Source organism: Festucalex cinctus, chromosome 4, assembly GCF_051991245.1.
Source record: "Festucalex cinctus isolate MCC-2025b chromosome 4, RoL_Fcin_1.0, whole genome shotgun sequence".
NCBI lineage: Eukaryota > Metazoa > Chordata > Actinopteri > Syngnathiformes > Syngnathidae > Festucalex > Festucalex cinctus.
The window spans coordinates 15,300,311-15,321,050 of NC_135414.1; the positions used below are offsets into that span (position 1 = coordinate 15,300,311).

At 37.9% G+C, this 20,740-nt stretch overlaps 1 protein-coding gene across 1 annotated transcript in view; it reads right to left on the reverse strand.

Moving 5' to 3' along the window:
• Positions 1-819: 819 nt before the first annotated feature.
• The window catches only part of iqgap1 (IQ motif containing GTPase activating protein 1), a 40,836-nt gene continuing 20,915 nt past the window's right edge, over positions 820-20,740 (reverse strand). Inside the window, exons 9-37 of the mRNA XM_077519171.1 lie at positions 19,940-20,027; positions 19,693-19,850; positions 19,528-19,612; positions 18,831-18,994; positions 17,605-17,765; positions 17,413-17,537; positions 17,073-17,236; positions 13,243-13,333; positions 12,974-13,141; positions 11,384-11,526; positions 11,132-11,302; positions 10,885-10,968; positions 10,717-10,788; positions 10,300-10,369; positions 9,851-10,215; positions 9,594-9,757; positions 7,745-7,969; positions 6,968-7,108; positions 6,785-6,869; positions 5,483-5,715; positions 5,275-5,407; positions 5,036-5,138; positions 4,113-4,248; positions 3,944-4,031; positions 3,610-3,819; positions 2,856-3,022; positions 2,633-2,752; positions 1,481-1,589; positions 820-1,388 (exon numbers count right to left, since the gene is read on the reverse strand). Of these exons, the coding sequence (XP_077375297.1) occupies positions 1,275-1,388; positions 1,481-1,589; positions 2,633-2,752; positions 2,856-3,022; positions 3,610-3,819; positions 3,944-4,031; positions 4,113-4,248; positions 5,036-5,138; positions 5,275-5,407; positions 5,483-5,715; positions 6,785-6,869; positions 6,968-7,108; positions 7,745-7,969; positions 9,594-9,757; positions 9,851-10,215; positions 10,300-10,369; positions 10,717-10,788; positions 10,885-10,968; positions 11,132-11,302; positions 11,384-11,526; positions 12,974-13,141; positions 13,243-13,333; positions 17,073-17,236; positions 17,413-17,537; positions 17,605-17,765; positions 18,831-18,994; positions 19,528-19,612; positions 19,693-19,850; positions 19,940-20,027 (4,137 nt within the window). The 3' untranslated portion in view covers positions 820-1,274. The remainder of the gene's footprint in view (positions 1,389-1,480; positions 1,590-2,632; positions 2,753-2,855; positions 3,023-3,609; positions 3,820-3,943; positions 4,032-4,112; positions 4,249-5,035; positions 5,139-5,274; positions 5,408-5,482; positions 5,716-6,784; positions 6,870-6,967; positions 7,109-7,744; positions 7,970-9,593; positions 9,758-9,850; positions 10,216-10,299; positions 10,370-10,716; positions 10,789-10,884; positions 10,969-11,131; positions 11,303-11,383; positions 11,527-12,973; positions 13,142-13,242; positions 13,334-17,072; positions 17,237-17,412; positions 17,538-17,604; positions 17,766-18,830; positions 18,995-19,527; positions 19,613-19,692; positions 19,851-19,939; positions 20,028-20,740) is intronic.

A 20,740-nucleotide genomic window follows, 5' to 3' on the forward strand; every position in this document is an offset into this window, starting at 1 on the left:
ACCTGTATATAAATAATTTTTAAAAACCGAGACATCGTAGAGTGGCATCTGCTGACTGAAATACTGCACAACCTCCAGTTCAATTTATATGATCTATATTAGCTTTCCAAACATGAATGACAGTATATTGTTGACTAAACAAAAACTAAAATATAAATAGAGGTTAATAAAGTCACTTTTGTAAACAAGATTAGTATTAATAATAAAATGTGTGTCCAGTCTATATCTTCCATTCATTACATTGTATGTTGTACAGATAAACAGACATTATTATTATTATTATTATTATTTTTAAATGTGTAACATGATCACGTTTTCCTTATGACACAAATGAACAACATGAGATTTGAAAATAAATCTAATTCAAAGAAAAATCAAATGAAGCAAAATAAGAAATTGCAGAAATGCAGGAGCCCTGATGACTTTCAAAAGCCAGACATTTTTCAGGATGAAAAAAGGAAGCCCAGGCAGAAGCTGTCTTCTGCATGGAGTTTTCATTTTCACTTTCAACTGCGTCAATTTGTTTGTTTGTAGTCTGGAATCTCTGGATTATTAGATAGTAGAAGATGTTTGCTTCTAAGATGATTTATGTAGAACTTATTGGATGGGAAGGATATGGGCTGCAGTTCCAGTTTATCAAATGTCACATTATGTTGCTATAGAAAATATTTTTCCACATAGGGCAAGGTTGCTCAAATCCTAATCTGTGAATACGGTTTAAAACAACAAAAACAACAATATATCGTTTCTCTTTTTTGGGTTGTTTCTTTGGAATATATTTAAAAAAAAATCATGACAAAACACACAAATACCCAGAAGTCTAGGAATATACTTCTTCCACAGCCCCGCTGAAAGAGGTGCTTATCAAGCCTTTTTCAGTAAGGTCAGCAAATCAATAAGCGGCAAACAAAAACACAATCTCGTTACATAAAACATCCATTTTATAAGTGATCAAAGCCTGTGCACAAGATATTACTCATATTTTAAGGAAAAAATACAACTTTTTAACATCTGCCGTGGCTGCATTACATAAAATTCTCAAACAAATATATGTGTTGTGTTGGCCTGAGTGCCACAGAGTGTGGCCATTAGGAACTAAGCTCATATGGTGATTTACATATTTAAAATACAATTTTAAAAAAACATATTTGCAAAGGCACATAAGACAAGTGCGTCGGGGAAAGTGTTACACAACAATAATCATTTAGGTCATGGCTCTCAGCAAGCCTACTTGTGGTCAAATCAGTCTGTTACCTTCTTATGCACTTTTTTCTCTATTTCCCGTAAAATTTCTTGTTGAGCAAGAAAATAAGTAGGTTAACATTTATTGTCGCCCTGTCGAAGAGTTTCATCACTGCCACGCCTTCGTACTGCAGTTGGAGAAGATCCTGAGAGCAATAAAAGAAGCAAGAAAAATCAAAATGATGTCAATATCTGTACTAAAAGGCTGTGTAATTCTGTTTGTAAAAGCATAACATACCTGATATTCTAACTGTAATGTCTCCAAGTGTACCCCCATTAACTTCGCCTTCACGTCAAAGACACCAACAGCCTCGGCTGGAGAAATCTCAAAAATAACATTCTTGAACCTATGACGACAACAACAATACTATCACTAAAGAGCACCCATTGAAATATTTCAAAATTCAACATTTCAATCCCACACATTTATGAATATGTGCTATTAATACTTTAAAAATGCATTCTATTCATGATACGAGGGGTGGCCGAAAAATTTCCAGCCTCACCTTTAATACAAAAACACACTGCTGCTACAGTATCTTCAGACAGCAGACAGATAGGGCAACTCTTTGTTTGACAACAACTTGCTGCTCAATCATCAGGCATCAACATGCTAATACTTTTAAAGGCTGAGGGAAGCTTTGGAAGTTGGACGTAGTCAAGTCAAGTCAATGGTGAGTTTTTTTTTTTTTTTTTATAGGTGACTTTGGATACCAGATCCTTTCTTTCACTCCCTATTCACCAGATTTGGCCCCATCAGACTTCTTTTTGTTCCCTAGACAAACTTCAACTATGTGGTCCATATTTTGATACTGATAAAAACCTGGTAGATGCTATAAAGTCATTTCTTCATGGGTGTGATCAAATATGAGTATGGGACGGACTTCTGCAACTGAAGCATTGATGGAACAAATGCATTGAACTCCAGTGGGATTATGTTGAAAAACAGGACAAGATCAAAGCGCTCTTGTCTTGTTCAGGGTGAAAACCTTTGGGACAATTCCTACATTCCTTATAATTGTACATTGAGAAATGTTCTTAAACTGTTACACTATTTGCTCATGTCCTTGCTTGTGAGCAACTGAGCCTTTTAGGGATACTTAATTTAGACCCAATTATGACACTTGCATGTTTCCAATTAACTTGTTCACCTGTGGAATGTCCAAACAGGTGTTTTTTTGTTTTGTTTTTAACAGCATTCCTCAACTTTCCCAGTCTTTTGTTCCATCTGTCCCAGCTTTTTTTGGAACATTTTGCAGCTTAATTTATATTCCACAAAGGGAATATTAATCAAAATGTTGTGTTAAGAACATGATATTCTAAAGAAGATTTTTGGGTTGACTTTCCCTTTAAGTTACAAATATGGTTTGTTGGCAAGTGCAGAACTTACTGATTCGGCTGCAGATCCTCTATTGAAATCAGTACTCCCTTCTCATATAGACGTGAGGCAGTGTATTTCTGTGAAACTTGTTTACTTTTCTTGGCCTTGTTAGCACCAGGCTTTGACAACCTGAGAATAAAATAATCATTCAGCATATACAGCAAAGAATTCTTAGGCTCAATATTTGAAGTCATGAATAAAAATAAATAAATAAATAAAAAAAGACACTTACTTGCTCTTACTGGCCAAGTTGTCCATGCACGTTTTAATATACTGATTGTATGAATCGATCTGCACATTGTAAAACTTGGTCTTTGAATTCAAGGCCGTGTTGGTTTGCTGGAGCTTTACGAGTTCAGCTTTTCTGCGTTGGCGATAACGTCTCTGATTTCTGATGTCCTGTATTGCACAGACAAATATAAATGCAATGGATGGTTTGATAATTGACACGGTTATATTCAGGGGTGCACATAAAATTTTGGCGTGGTTCTCAAATGAGCACCAGATGTTGCTTTTTTTTTCCTGAACCACCAACCTCATGGATGAACCTGAAGACTTACAGCAGGGAAAGGTTTATTGTTGTTATGTTATGTGTATATATGTCATTGAATATACCTGAATAAACTAGTTTCTGTTTTTTTCACCCCAGTTTAAACCAGGCCACACAAAGGCAGCTTATTAAAACAGAACAATTAAGTTACATGGCCCATTTGAAAATTATTTGCCCAGCTCCGTCTTGCAGTTTCCTGTGATTAGCCAGCTAGCTTAACAGAATTTTCTAACGGCAGCCATCTGATGTCCACTCTATTTTCGCAACTTCTGCCCGGCAGTCTCCCCGCAGACCGACTGAGCTGTAATATATTATTCTAGTGCGCAAAAGCACGATGACAGACATGAACCGAAGCGCTATACTCAATTTTCAGTGCCCATACGCACGAGCACACCGCTTATGTGCACCCCTGATTATATTGCATTCTTTTTTTAACCTTGGCTATGTCATTGATGAGGTCCTGATAGCGGTTCTCAGGATTGACTTTGCCAAGCTCTGCTAGCCGCTGCAGGTTACTCCTGATCTTCTCCTTTTTCCCCTGCAACGTTAGGCTGTCGTCCACCACTGGTTTGACTTGCTTGATCTTCTCTGGAGTCTTCGCATCACGGATGGCCCTCCTCTGCATCGCACGCTGGTATTCTGCTTCCTGTTGCCACACAACAAAATATGGTAAGTCTATCCAGAATTTTTAGATGCAGCTCTTTGTCTTCTGACAGTCATAAGTTACTCAGTGAACTTGACAGCCAAGAAAACATTTTATATATTTTGACCTGATCTGGACCAGCTGATGAGTCCAGTATCTCAGTCAGCGTCTCCCCAGGCTGGAACCGGATCACATCCACAATCAGCCTCTTGGTGCTAAAACGACGTGACAAAAAATACATTTATGAAGCAGTTACATTAATATAAGCTAGAAGAATAAAATAGTGTGAACTTTACTTGAGTAGTAGGGTCTTGGCATCCACTTCACTATTGGCTTCACCAGGGACATCAAATTTGTTGGTCAGTGTTAAAGAAACTTCAGTCTTGCCCATTAGCTCTTTGTTGGGATCACCGGGTGGAAGAGGATTTTCGCCTGTTTAACACAGCATAACAACACTTTGACATCATCTATCAATCATCATCAATGTTCTATATCATCTGTGTATTTTATAGGGGTGCCAATATTAGTGTGTTAGTATTTTATTCCTGCACAGTCACTGTGCTAGTAATGTTGTGGTACATGCAGCTGCCTTTTACGCAGATGACGTGGGTTCGACTACCAGCCAGTGCCGCAATACCCATCCACTGCCAGCCTCAAGCCAAATGGGAGGATTGCGTCATAAAAGGACATCTGGTGTCAAAACTGCTCCCAAAATTTTTTTACGAGTAACATGCTCCAGCGATCCCTGATGAGGATGCACCGAAAGTCACAACACATGTAATATTCTATTCCTGACTGCTGTTATGTATTCATTCTTTTCTACCACACTTGCTAGTGAGCTTGAGCCTCTCCCAGAAAGCTTACAGGCATGAGGCAGTTTATGTTGAAAACTGAATTCAACTTTAAATTTCTACAGTGTAGTTAGAATTATACAAGATTTGCCTGTTCTTCAAATAGGTAGTACTACTGTGTCACTTGCACTGTACGGATTGGTTGCTATTATGACATATAGCTGGGTCCAAGCACACTGAATTTAAAATACACATAACCAACAAGAGCTTCTGAGTGAAGAATTTCAGATCTCAACTGAACTGCTAGCCCTTCACTGCAGTCACTCTCACTTGCTCCTTGTTTTTGGCTCTTGCTGCCTTTAACCGGCCAAGTATTTTTGGAGCTTTATTTCATTTGCCTATCACTGCCGTCTTTTATTTCCACTCACCAATGAGAGACTCCACAGTGGGAACTTCTCCCAGGTCTTCCAGAAGCTCATGAATGGGATCATTGTGCTCTGGAGCAATGGCATCCTGATGGTCCAGAAGCAGCTAATAGCAAAGAACAGTCAAATCATAAGTGACAAAATATGACATTGGTGATAAAACTATGGGTTACAGTGGAGGAAATCCCATTATGAGGGTAATTTTAGAAAGATGCAAGATACCGAGACAAAATCAAACTCACTGTGTGCGTGTTAATCATCTCTCCAATAGAGATGTAAATGACAGGTTTGGTGACGGTGACCAGGTCAGAATACTGATCCACATTGAATTTATCTTCAAGTGAGGGGACGTCACACGCTGTCAAAAAATACCGCCTGTGAAGGCAGAGGTACAGTAAATATGCAACCACAAATCACAATTTGTTTTCTCTAAATCAATAAATATCGCACCTGAACTTTTGATAAGAGTTGCTGAGATATTCATTGATAGGATTCAGGTGGGCATTATCTCCAAGAAACATCTTGTTGGAGGCAGCGTGCTGCAGCATCTTGGCTACAGAGCCCAAGTTTCGGCGCTGCTCAGTTGTTAGCTGACCACCTGCCGACATCTCAATGATGTCGAAGGCATCCGGGGCAACAATTGCCGGGTTCATGTAACGGTAATACAAAAGGTTGCCCACGATCTGAAATAGAAAAATGGTTTCGTTACAAAGAGGTCAGTTCGTAGGATTCCAAATGTATCTTTTCATGTTTGCCGCATTATTGAAACATAAGAAAGACTGTTGAATAATCTTGAGTTAGTTATGTGTTGATGCAAGAGGAGGACGTTTATCAGAACACAGCTTGTGCAGAAGGAGGAAGAGATCAGAGAGATGAATAAGATAGCTCACCTTGAGACAACAGCTAGAGAGCAGAGAGAGGTACGCCTCAACACCGAGGGATTGGTAAGGTGGGAAAGCAGAAATTTAAGAGACAAAACAAGGACATGATTATGAAACAGGAAGGTCAGGTGGAAGAGAAAAGGGAATGTGGAAAAACAGCTGGGGTATGCTAAATAGTAGATGAATTACTAAATGCTATATGCTGTGGCAGAAAATGTGGAATTGGGACAGGCTGATTGGGTGTAGATGGGTTCCGAATAACCAGGCAGTGGTGAACCCCCTCAGTCTGATATGTCTCATCTGAGTATAAAATGTATTATTATAATATTTTTATAATTAGAATGAAGAGCTACTTTAACTCATTTAAACCCAAAAACGTGTAAATACGTTTTTTAATACTTTGTCCTTCACTCCCATAAACGTTTTTTTTTTTTTTTTTTTTTTTATGAAAGAGCATACAGAAAGCTCAGATGCAGCTTCTGATATGACGAGGTGGCTAAAGGCAATTGTAGCTATTGCAAAAAATGGCCAGCAGGTGGCAGCAGAGTATAAGAGATCAGCCAGGACCATGTTGCAATAAGCTCTTTTTGTGAATGTGAATGAATATTGATGAAATTTAACTGTATTCTAATTCTAATTGCTGCAAAATGGAAACACATTAATATATATATTTTTTCCTAGATCTTTGATCTTTGATAGGTTCAATGTTTTTATAGCTATAAAACACAATATTCTGTGGGCCTTACAAAATAAGTCAAAATCCAGTAAAACCGCCGGGAGCAAAGGGGTGTTGCTTCAGTGAAAATGGCTGGATGTTGGATGTGAATGAGTTAAAGACCGTACAACAAATATAGGGACTAAGTCATCAAACCTTCAGCAGTTCATCCTCTGTAGCATCTGGGAACTTCTCATGGAGGGAGTCTTTCAGGACCTTGGAGATGAAACGCATCCCATAGCTAAATGACATGAGTGGACAGTGTGAGTCAGACACTTTTGAACTCAAGTTAAATTCCTATTGGTTTGAATTGTCTGACTAAAGACACAATATACTTACGGAATTTTATCAACAGAAACAATTATGGCAGAAAGGAACTTGTCAGTGACGGTTTTCATGCTCTTGATGGAGGCTTCCAGTCGATTCCGAACTTCATCATGGGACATTGCCTGCTCAGGCGTTACATCATATGGCAGCTTACTGTGGACAACAGGTAACCAGAAAAAGAGATACTTTGACTTTCCTCAAGTATATTGTTGCCTTTATTGTAAATACTGTATATTTTTATAATAGCAAATAATGAAACAATTAGGGGGTAAATTGCTTGTACAGAAATATTTGGGTCTCTGAAGTGCTTAGCCACCCTTCCAGTGTGAAATAAACAATCAAGTAACTATTTAAAAAAATAAATTGTATTTGAAGAAAATACAGTGAAGCATTTCCGAAAGTGTTTTTGAGCGAGCTGTTCTGAATTTTGCTGAATTGTGATAGGCAATTTGATTTGATTTGAAATGAATCCAAGGATATGAAGTCAAGTAAGTCATGAGCCACACTATATGTAGCAAGGGGGCTAGTGGCTCACTTGTAGACACGACCACACTTTACAAAAAAAAATACAAAAATGTTATACTTTGTCACACAATGTGAGAAAGAGTCCTGCAATTGTCTCACAGCCATGTTACTAAGACATCTGGAGACAGTTTTAAATTGTGAAAAAACATTTGTATGTCATTCACGGACTGACTGAAGTCATGTACCATTTAAATTCTAACTTGGATGAGTTTGTCTACTTCCTGATAAAATCTTACAGCGCTGAGAATCTCCCCTTGATCTCACCTGGCCTCTCCAGTCTGCGTTTCCATCTGGTTGACCCAGCTCTTATAGATGTCCACTGGGTCGGTCTTGATGTTGAGTGTTTTGTCATCCATGATCTCCTTCACAACCGGGGCCAAGATCTGTCTCAGTGCATTCTGGCCCCTCGCACCTCGATGGAAACTTACCACCATCTTAATGACAGTTGGATTTCCTGTAACAATCTCCTTCATCTGGTCAACTTTTGACCTGCAGACAGTTATGAACATGGAGGGTTATGCAATACCTTTTTTTTCCCACCTTTAGCATTCCAGAATAGTCATATTTATAATAAATGTATTTTATCTTATACAGCAATTCTGTTAGTTTAATCACTTGTTTGTTAACATAACATTGTTCAGTCACATTTCAACTCAATAGCGTAAACATTCACTGACCTTTAAAATATGCTGTAAACTGTGTTTAAATTGGGGCCGGGGCATGTTAATTTTGATTAATTAATTACAGAAAAAAACTATCCATCCATTATCTGAACCACATATCCTCAAACACATTTAATCACAAGTTGTTGTTTTTTCTTTAGTACTCCAGGCAACCTATGACTTTTCTCAGTGCCCTAATTTCTGGCAAACATATGACACTGATGCACAAATGAAGTGACGTTAGCACGCTCAAATGCTCGGCTGATGGCAAATACAAAGTTGTTGAGTTTTTTTATTTTTATTTTTTATTAATGCCCTGAAGACCATGGTTGTACAATATGTGCAACAAAGACTTTGCTTATTACCAAGGCACTTTAAGCCTACGCTCTCACATGAATGCAAATCATGTTGCAACGAGAATAGACAGCGAGGTAACGTTAGCGCAACAGTAAGCGCAAGCAACGCCAGTTTGTCTGGAGGAAACAGATACTTAGCAGTATTGTGAGGTCAATGAGTACAGTGGGGATCGTACACCTTTTTTTCCTTGGTTTGTTTATGCACAATAATACCACTTTTTACATGCGGTGCCCAAACATTCAATCCCCACTGTATGTCGTTATTAAATTGCAATAAAATGTTGAAACTATTATGGACTGTATTGCAATAGGGACTTTTGCTTGTGTTTACAAAACAACGTAAAATCTTCGATACAGCCAACTCAAATTTATGATTTCAAACTAGAGCCTTGAGAGAGCATTGTCATTCACTTCAGCTTGAAATCATATTTTTTATCATTGCACTTTGTTAAAAAAAAAAGCACTAATCTGTTTAGAATCATAATGGGAAATAAACAGTTTTGATTAAACTGCATTATATCAATTGTACAATTAATTTCAAATGTGTCATATTTGTATTCAATTTAAATGTACCATATATGCATTTTTAAAAGGGAAGTTAAACTTTAACATTTCTTGACAATAATATGTTATATGTGACCTCACTCATCGATACATGACATTCTGATTAATATTACATTTGTGGGATATGAGTTATGAAGAAAAATCCAGCCGTTTTTATCCATCTCAGGGGGCGGCCATTTTGCCGCTTGTTGTCGAGTAAAAATGACATCACAGTTGCTCAGGTAACAACCAATCACAGCTCAGCTTCAGAAAACAGGTAAGCTGTCATTGGTCGTTGCCTGAGCCCTGAGCAACTGTGATGTCATCTTTAGTCGACAGCAAGTGGCAAAATGGCCGCCTTCTGATACTGATAAAAACGTCTGGATTTTCCTGCTTCAGTCATATTCCACTAACGCAATATTAACCAGAATAACGTATTTAGACTAGTGGGGCTGCATAGAACATAATGCTGTCAAGAATTTTTTTTGTGGGGTGACTTCCCCTTTAATAATGAATTATAAAGCCCCTATTTTATTAAAAAAAAAAACTCACTTGATTTCCTCCTGCAGGGCAGTCTTAAAGAGCTTGAGCAGCAGGTACTCCTCTCTCTGGTTTGAGGCATAATTATAGAGGGTGAAGATGACAGAATCCATAAACTTTGTTGATTTGTTCTGAGGCATCTGGAAGATCAGCTTGGCAAGATATGTTGGATTGGTCTGAAAATAGGCAATAATGGGTGGTTTGAATATCATTAGAGAGGTGCAGTAGAATGCAAAAAGGGGTGTGTAGACTTTTTAAATCTGTAGTACCTGTAATAGGTAGAAGAGGTGCTGGTAAGCTTCCAATTTGACTCGCTTCTCTTTGCTTAGTGCCTTGAGACCACCTCTGTGTTTGTTCATCATCATCATATCTGACAGCTGACCCTTGTTTTTTTTGGTCAGCTTCTTGCTGTGTGACACCACCTCCTGCAGGGTGATTTTGTTCTTCACCAGCAGACCGATCTTGATGTCCATCAGGTTGAGGTCGTTCTCCAGCTGCTGATTGGAGCGGATGTTGGTGACCACCTCCTCGCGGAGCCGCATCAGCTCCAGCTCCTCTTGGAAGTCCTGGTCACTGTGATCCAACAGATGCACAAACTTCCTCACCACCGCCATAGGGGGGTTTTCGGCACTGACTGTGTGGAGATGTTTTGCAATGTTAATCAAGGAGAAATTAAAACCAGAGATGTGTTTACATAAATTATGGATTTCCATCTTACTGAGCGTCTTGTAGTCGTCCCTGGCCTTGTTGGCTCTGATGAAAGCCTGAATCTTCACCACGTCTTTGATCTGCATGAAAAACATCTATCACTCGGCCGCTCAATAGTCCACGTTATTAACAGCACAGAATCCAATCTAAATCACACAGCTAAGGCATACTAAATGAGCCCACTGCCTCCTAAGCCCCCAAGGACCTCGAGTAAATGTCAACAGATGTTTCAGGGAAACGCGTGTTACAATATATTGGACTGGATTTTGTTGTTGTTTTAAATGACATGATTACTTGTATTAAATTGCATTTTTACATTCCAATTAAAATGTATATTATGTATGTATATTCATGTAATATTCCCTATGCATGTAACACATCACAATACAAAACACAGAACACACACACAGTCACAGGTAATACTTACGTGATCCTTGAAGTACTTCAGGCGATCCCTGTACTTTTTACGAGCTTGATGCATCCGAACCATTGATTGGATCTGAGAGAAAAAAGAACAATTATGTATGCCTAAGTGGAAAGTGTAGTATTTATTTGTGATTGCATTGACATAATTGCCATAACAGATTTATTTCACCTTTACAGCATCATCACTGTGGTCTTCTAAATACTTCTTGCGATCTTTGAAATCCTTCCTCTGTTTGTAGCCTTTCCAGTGAGCCTGGAGAAAATGATCAGAGAGCTAAATGTATTAGGAGTGGTTGATATAGCCTCAAAATGGTTCTTAGCAAGTTTTGCAATATTGATGTTGCAACACATCACAGTATGGCTTTTTGCATTGTTGGCTGTCGGCAAATGTGTAAATGAAATGGTCTTGATCTCACCTGTATCTGTGTAACAGCTGGCTCTTGTGATTTTAGGAAGTTCATCCGTTCCTTTAGGCCCTTCCTCACCAGGTAGCCACGACAACGAGCTTGCAGCTTGGTAATGAGAGTCTCGTTCGCCAACCACAGCTGCTCTCGATTGTAAGCTGTGGTTACCCCTGAAACTACAGACTGAGGGGAGCAATAAAAAAAACAAAAAGTTAAAACAGCTAAACAGCGGGGATTATACAGCGTTGCACACGTACAACATACCTGAATGTCCTCCTTGTTGAGCTGTGTGTTGTTTTGTAGGAAACCCTCTGGTTCCACCCAGGTACCCTCTTTTGTATTCAGGTTGTAGTAGTAATTGTGTCCACCCTTCACCCAGTGTTGTACCCACTCACTGCCGTTATCACCTGGATATTATAGCAGAGTTTAAAACAAAGGTAAATGTTCAATCCGGACATAAATGGATGTCATTTTATTTCATACTGATTGATAGATGACATCTGGTGCTCAGGTCTCATACATCTGCAGCATGCCCTAGTTTAGACACTCAATTAACCCCTCAATTATGTCTAGTTATATCAAGCTGTAGATACACGTTACAGCAAAAATATCGTGACACTCATATCACTCCAGGGTTAGACTTTGTGAAGTAAATTGGTGAAATGATTCTTTGTCATGCACAAAATGCAGAAAGCTAAATTAATTTGGTGAGAAAGAACTTGACTGACATTGCACGACAGGCTGTTCAGTCCCAACTGTCTGATGGGATGAATTGGCCAAAATTCCCATAGGACCACAACAATCTTGTAGATTGTCTTTCCAAAAAAAGCCAGATGTGTGTCCCATAATATGGAAGCCAAAAAGTGTCATAATTAAAAAAATAAAAACGCAGTTTGAAATGAATTTCTTTTTAATAAATAATAGACAATTATGTAATATGGTCATTAAATTGTAAAATGAGGTATTATTATGAAATGTGTTCATGCTATTCTTTAATATGAACTTAATATTTTATTAAACATTTCACAATAATTATATTAACAATGGCATACTTTTAAAAATAATTTTAATTTAATTTGCAAAATTTTATAAAATAAATAACTTTTTTGTACAGTGCTAGTAAACATTTCCCTCCAATTTGATAACTTGGATATGAATACCAAACATGCTGTATATTGTGGGTGTGAATCAATTAACTCATTTACTCCCAATAACGTATAAATACGTTTTTTTTAATGTTCTATGTGTCCCAAAGACGTATTTATATGTTTTTGGGGGGGGGGGGGGGGGGGGGTTATGCTAGAGCATACAGAAGGCTTTGATGCAGCCTCTCAACTGCAAAGAACGGTTGCAGAAATGGTAGTTATTACACAAACGGCCAGCAGGTGGCAGCAGAGCAAAGGAGATCAACCAGGGCCATGTAGAAAAAAAGCTCAATTATTTACAATTTTAAATAGATTTGTGAAAACTGATTAAACTTAGCTCTCTTCTAATGCTAATTGCTGCAAAACGGAAACAGATAGAAACATACTTTTTTTTCCTGATGAAAGAAGAGACTTTAATCTTTCTTTTGGTAGGTTCCATGCTTTTATAGCAATTGAACACAATATTCTATGGGCCTTGCAAAATCAGCCAAAATCCAGTAAAACAGCCGGGAGCGAACTTGACTGCTTCTGTGAAAATGGCTGGGAGTGAATGAGTTAAAAAGAAATACATGTCGTCTATTCAATCACATATCTGTTGTGTTGTCTATACACACATTCTGTGTAGATGATATATGTTTAAACCACAATGTAATTTCACACGTAATATGTAATCAATGTAATTCTTATCCCTATTCAGTTCCCTCCTCACCATCTTTCTTCTTCACTTCTTTGACTTTGGCCAAGTCATCTTGGTAGGTCTGTGCACATTCAGAGGTGACCCCATACAGTCCTGCTCCGGGGTTCCGCAGAGCTGTGACAGTCTGAGCTGCATCGCCATTCTCCACCGCCTCATTTATGGCGTGAATAGACTGAGAGACTGTTGACACAAATACAGCATGCAACATTGAGCCAGCACAATGTCGCAAACCTTTTGTAATCTACTGACTGTATGCGGCATGAACAAATGTGTGCGCTTACACAACAAGGCATCCTTTGTGTCCTGGTTAGCCTTGAGAATAGCATCCTGGATCTCATCCAGCCAAAGCACAGCAGAAGGATCTTGTGTCTCCTGGATGGACATTGAAAACCATGCTGAGTGTGCATATGTACTGTAACAAAATTAACGATTTGGAACAGAAAATTTGTTTTGTTTTAAAAGGTGTGAGTGCATCACATGGTACCAAATCTTTAAAATAAATCGAGATACATATTGAGTAATATACAGTATCTTTGAAGAAAATACCACATTTCCAAAACTGAGTTCATTTATATGTATGTAAATGACAACAAGAAACTTGCATCATACCCTCTCGAAGTCACAATACCACTGAATCAAACAGGATCAAATTGATGCACTAGCTTGTAACTGCTTATTTTTTTGTATTTTTTTATTTTTTTGCTTCACAGTGTGTCTCTGTTGTTGTCTTGAGCAATTGTAGTTTCATCATCATTTAGCCTTTTTATGTTTTTATTTTTTTTACTTCCAACAAACTTTAGGATGTCTAAGCAAGCTGCAGAATTTCAGAAAGACTCAATACTGATTGGAATTTTCAAATAAAAACAAAACTTAAATATTTTGAAATTGTTTTTTTTTTTAATCTACTATATAACATTGTATATTTTTAAAAATGCTTAAGCTGCATTTTAACCCCACATTACACACATCAGCAAAACTTAATCAGATCAACCAATAAAAGTGAGGCAACACATAAATGATAATCAACCAACAAATGTTGCAACATATGCAAAAAAAAAAAACAAAAACAAAAAAACATCTCATACTGTGAAACTTTGGTGAGAAAAACTGTAAGGTCACAACAATAAACAACATAATATACTGTAGTAACCCTTTATTGTATCCAGATGGCGCACTGTTTCTCTATATAAAGCACATCTGAGTCTAACAGCCACCTCATCTCTTCTAGTCCTTGCCCTTCTTTCTGTGCTGCAGGGCTGAGGAGCATAGAGAGAGGAGGTGTGTGCATTTGAGGAAGGGGCGGGTGAGTCAAACTGATACCTGATCTGAAGTCTGAAGGGGCAGGCAGCTCCTAACATTTGTAGCAGCATGCCGCTCAAGTCTACCAAACTATCTTTGCAGTACGTATATGTACAGTTAAACGTGAGACTTTGTAAGTTTGCAGTAGGTGTTTTACATAGTATTTGCAGATGGTGATAATGACTGCAGGAGGCAGCCAGTAAGGGCGTGGTACCTGAGCAGTGAGGCGACTGGTGCAATAACTGCTTGTCACATATTACCAACATGTCATGCAACTAAAGGGGAAGTGAAAGCTGCAAGGGCAAAAAATAATAATTCATCTTCCTAAATTTTGCTATCATGTTACTTACGTTTGCTTCCTTAGAAGCCACAAGCTGATTTTTTTTTTTAATTTTTAAATCACTACAATTGTAGTTTAAAATCCACAAATAGATGAATGTTTCATACATGCTAGTTTGTGATAGCACTATGTCAAGTTCAAGACTTGTTAGAGCTTGTTAGTCAGCTGAGCAATCCTGTTTATCCCACAGTAGTGTTAATTTTATCAGACATGTTTTTTAATTGTTTAGTCTCAGTTTTAGTCCAGTTTCAATCACGCTTGTTGGTTTTTACCATAGTTAGCCAATCTCATCCCGTTTTTATTTAGGCAACTTTTGGCGACTATAAATCTAGCATTTTAGGCTTTATTTTTGTCCAATAAAACAATTTTATTCGTCTAGATTTAGTCAACAAAAACTGGTTTAGTCTACTTTTAGTTAGACAATCATTTTATCCCTGTATATTTTTTTTGTCAGAAGATAATGTTGATCTAAAATTATTTAACATAAAATTGCCACATCTTTTTGATTAAAAAAAAAAACTACAGATCAACCGATCACAGATCAACAAGTGGCTACTATGGCTCCATGCTACAAGCTAGTAATTTAGCCAGCATTAGTTAGCGGTTGGATTAACATTACTGTTGGAATATTATAGCCGTTGGATCAAGGTTACATTATAACTATAATTTACTTGTTTTTTTTTTTACTTTTACTGTGAATCCACCTCTTGTCTGTCGCATACGTTTGTGCATGTTGCACTCATTAGCTGCTTTGAAAGGGAGTGTGTCACAGTGACAGATTAGCAGAGTCGAGACAGGATTTTACAAAATCATATGATTTTTGTCTCGTCTTTGTTCATGAACTAAAATGTCCATATATTTTAGTCCAGTTTTTATTAAGTGAAGTACATTTTCATCTCAACTTCATTCGTCGACGAAAATGCATACTGATTTAGTCCCAGTTATTGTTTATAGTCTAGTTTTCGTCCAGTGAAAAATGTGTGTTGATGAAAAATATTTTTGTTCAGTTTTTGTTCACAAAATGAACACTATCAGTCAGACGCTTTCTGTCTCTCTAACACTGCAGAGGTAATGAGGAACCATGGAGAACCACGTGTTGTTTCATCTGACCTCATATCACCTTCAGCCTGACAACACCTCCGCTGTAGCTTTGTGTCTCCACTCTCAAGCCTCAGAAAGCCAACATTGTACTGTTCTTCTAACCATGTTCTCTTTTTCAAACATGTCACCTCAAATTGCCTCAGTAAAGACTAAAAAGAATGCTGCGCTCATGGGTGTAGCCAATCAACTGGAGCAGTCAACTTCTGTCCCTTTATGGAAGTAAAAGCTATGGAGGTTGTGCTTGTTATTTCCTGTTAAAAAGGCATGAAAATAGTTCTCTTTTCAATCGATGTTTTCTTTGTCATGAGTCCACATACTAAGTATTTAAGGGTTTGTGTGAACACTGCTGTTGATATTTGTGCATGAGTGGGTTGCATCCATAGCCTGACAAGCAACTTGATTCTTTTTTTTTTTTTTTTTTTGGGGGGGGGGGGGGGGGGGTTGTAACAACTTGAACACAAACTCAGCAACATAATAAATTAATAGCCAATGTTCTTAAAATGGCTTTTGAGAAATACAATGTATTAAACAGCTCTGAGGAGAAAAACAAGTTAAGAAGTACTTTGGTTAGCAATTTATCTTCTGTGGCAGAGCACCAAACCAAATTTTGTGTGCATATGCAAAAACAAGATACAAAGGCCAATGAGTCAGAACTGGTTTTCTAGACTGGTATCAACAATGCTTTGTCTTTGATCAAAGTTTGCACAAAGAAATCCAAAGAAAGGTATGTAAGGAAAGAGCAGGGGTGAAGGAAATGAGAGGAAGAGATGATCACAGAATGACATCATCCGACTGCACGAGTCATGTGTTGCTCATAGGCCTGAGTCAAACAGAGCGTCTGCAAGTGACATGTGACTATGAGCCCTGTGTTCACTACACATCGATCCATCTACAAACAAATTGTTTTTTTTTGTTTTTTTTGTTTTTTATTTATTTATTATTATTTTTTATTTTTTTTTGAAGTAGTACAATGAAACCAATCACTATCGGTGACACTGGGAAGACAGCACCTGCAAGTCTGTCCTGTCCATGATCAAGACAAGACCAAGTAAAAATTCCTTCAATTCCGAGATGAGACCGAGACCAATCTCGAGAACTACAACACTACTGCATTTTCAAATGCAGTGCTCTGGCTAGGTAACACAAAAGCATAACAACCATGATGTTCATTGTTGTATCAACTAAATGTATGGCGAGTGAATAAAGTGACGTTAACCAAAGCCAATGAATGAAAAAAATTTAAGTGATAAATGGTATACTACATTATTTGTAATCTTTTTTTAAACTTGTTTGTTACTTCCTTGATGGAAATATTGTGTGACCTCTATGTGTAATGTAAAGTACATTTGTGCTTGCTTATAGTGATCTTACATGAGCCTTCTCCCTACGGGCCTCCAGCAGCTTGTCATGGTAGTGCTGAGCAACAGATGGGTCTACGTCTGTGAGCTTGGCTGATGGATTCTGCAACATGGCCAGGGTCTTCAAGGGATCCCCTTCATCCAAGGCCTCATTGATCAGTCCAATAGCTGCAATTCCTACAAAGTGCAATTTTACTGGTTAGGATATTGTAAATTAAGTGAAATGAAAACGTTTTGTGTAAAAACCACAGGTGAGTATACTGAGGGAGATATCTTAGCTGTTGGTTAATTATCTAAATATTAGATTTAGATTTCAAATAAAGTATTTATGCCAATATGAGTGCATTTCTTACGTTCATGCTCCTCCTGTACAGACACGTTGACCTGATCAATACACGCTTGTATGTCATTCCAGGTGAGATAATCACACCCCTCCTCCCTAGCTGCTGCCTTAAGACGAATCAACTCATCCATGTACCTATGGCACAATATTGCATTTTAAACCAATCAGACATCAGGTCACTATCATATTGATGCCTACACACCTTTGCGCATATTCAGGCTCCACGTTACTCAGCCCTGTGATGGAGCTAGAAAGTTGTCTCCAGAGGGTGGCCCGGTCTCCAACGTCAATGGCCTCATTGATCAGCACCACTGATGACAGCATCTCAACGGCAACAAGCAGCTCTGGATGGGATAGAGAGCTCTGCGGAAAAGACACCCAAAATTGTCCACACTGTTCAATGTATCCTCCCAAAGCTTAAAAGAAAACAAGCATCATTAAGTATTCATTTCTCATGCCTGGAAAATGAAACACTAAAATTCAAGCTTTAAGACTATCAAAAGCACTAATCTACATTTACAAATTACATGATTTTTTTTTTTTTTTCCAATAGTCTTTGGTCTTCATTTCATACCGTGCGTCTTGGCTGGGCAAGTTCCAGCCATTTGTGTTTGTTTTTGCTTCTACTGTTTGTGGTGCCATATCAATGTAAAGGTCCTTCAGACTCAATGCCCAAAGACAAAAAGGGCTGGTTCTTTTTTTTTTTTTTTTTTAACCAATCTGAACCAATCCAATTTCAGATTCAATAAACAATTCCAGGTGGACTAGTTTGCGGAAAGAACTTTTTTCCACATAGGTATAATAATGACTAGGGATGGGCGAGAATCGAACCAAGTGTTGGTATTGGGTTGATACCAGGCTTTATTTCAAGGTATTGGTACTCGCACCGGTGTCAAATACCAGTTGGCAGCCCTGTGGTAGCTGTTTTAGGAACAGGAAGTGGAAATTAGCAATCAGAAGAATAGAAAATTGCCAATAATTTAATGAAATTGTGAGTTGGGCTATGTAAATTAACCGTCATTGTTTTTGGGGGGAAATTTTATGTAAAGGTACTAACTGTATCGGTAGTTGGTATCAGTTATTGGTGACCAGTTAAGTGTTGAGTGCTTATACTTGTATCGATGTGAAAAAAAGTGGTATTGAACATTCCTACTAATAATAACAGTAGAATATAATCGTGATCAGTTTTGCTGTTGGTGAGGCACGGATGGGCAATTAAAAAGTTTTTTTTACACTTCATCTGATTTTTCTCAGCACTGAAATTGTTATGCTAGGAGCTGAAAGGTTTTCTACTTTCTTAGTTGAGGCCTTCGATTTTTCTATGTTTCGCCCTAGAATTGTGCTTTATTTTAATTTAAAAAAACAAAACAAATCAACTCAGAAAACATTGCACATCTCCTGTAATTGTGTGTGTTTGGTTGTGGATACCTCTGGGCTTTGCTGCTGCAAGCTGGACAGCTCTCGCTGGTAAAGATTTGCAGCACTGGGATAGACTTCAGGAAGCTGAGCGTCAGGGTTCATCAGCTCCTCCACAGTCTTCTCTGGTACGCCTTCCCTAATGGCAAAGTTGATGCGCTCCACTGCCTTTAACACTACCCCCACGGACAGCAAATTAAAAGGAAGGAGTTACAAATTGTATTTACTTAAAAAAAAAAAAGAAAAAAAAAAGAAGAAGTCAATATTCTCTCAGTCTACATGTAAATAAAAGATCACTTGAATATTTTAAAGGAAAATGCAGACATTCTGCAAAAAGATCTAATTATACGGCCTTAAATAATTTAAAATGAGCTCATATGGAGAAGCAGCAGTCTAAGTTACACCATCAAATCAATAAAATTCTCTCCAAATAAACAACCTTAGAGTAAATCTAATAGTGCTCCCTGCAGCTGTTGTTTTGATCGGAGCTGCGTTGCAGGGCCAACTGGGATTTTTGTTGGAAACGCAGACGATGTTGGTCATGTAATGACTGGAAGGAATTAAAGCATGGAAAGCCTGAATAGATACAAACACAATGTGATACTGCTTGTACTTTTTTAGAAGAGCTGATACAATATGATACAAGTGGACAGAATGTCAATACTGTTGCCTCAGGAAGACTCAGGGTGTGTTCTATGGGTGCACATACTCCTTATGTAGCTTTCTGCTAAGTCATTCGCCACGTCCACACCGGCCTGTAGTTCATCCTTAGTCAGCGCTTGGCCTGGAGATGCCTAATAAGGAAGACGTCTCGGTGAGATGACTTTAGCAACAAAGAGACAAACGATTTCAATCATCTCAACAAGCATCCTACTAGTTCTTTGTTCTCTCTGTCAGCCAGGAGCTGTTTCAGGTACCAGCCTTTGTTATGGGCCAGCAGGTTCTGAATGCCCATGGCCTTCAATGCCTCATATAACTTCTCCTCATCTCCTTTCAGCAAGGCCTGTTCCGCAGCATTTATGCCATTATTCACTGATGGGGGTGGAAAAAAAAATCATATTTCACTACATATCTGAAGGAAATTGTTCAAATTGTGGTTAAGACTAACCACGAGCACTTACTATTGACTTTGTTAACGTTGCCCTGGATTTCAGCCTGGGTGAGAAGCTCATCGTAGATATCTCTCTCAGCGTCAACATTTTCCATTTGCTGTTTGACAATGACAACACATTGAATTATATTCCAGTATATTAAATATGGGTCGGATATACACAAACAATGAGTAAGATAAGTATAAGTGACTTGCCCTTTTAGGTTACATGTATGCTTGTTCCTCCGTTTATCACGGGTGTTATGTTCCAAAAACTACCCGTGATAATGGAAATCCGCGTTAATTTAAAAAAATGAAAAATAAAAATAAAATAAAAAATCCCGTTAATTATATATATTTTTTCATTTATTATATATGTTTTTTCGGTTTGGTATGATTTTTACTTTATTATAAATGCGTTTTCATTCATAATATATGTTCTTTTTCATTTACATTCATTTTTTTCCATTAAAAGTATGTTTTTTTAATTTACTTATTATACAGCACAGTGTATTTTTTTTCATTTATCATATCTGTTTCTTCGTTTTGCAATGATTTTTAGTTCATGATGACTGCTTTTTGACTGCATCATTTATGGGTTTTTTTCCATTTACAATCATTTTTTTTCCATCAAAAGTACTGGTATGTTTTTGTTTTTTTGTTTTTTTAATTTACTTATTATACAGCACAGTATATATTTCCTATCTCTGGAATGCAATGTCGTGGAGTGACGGGACAGACACCGTTGGAAAAGGCTCGTCGAGATGAATCTGTGGATGCCCATATGTACCCCGGTCGGACGTAAGGTTTGAGAGATACGGTCGCGCAAAAA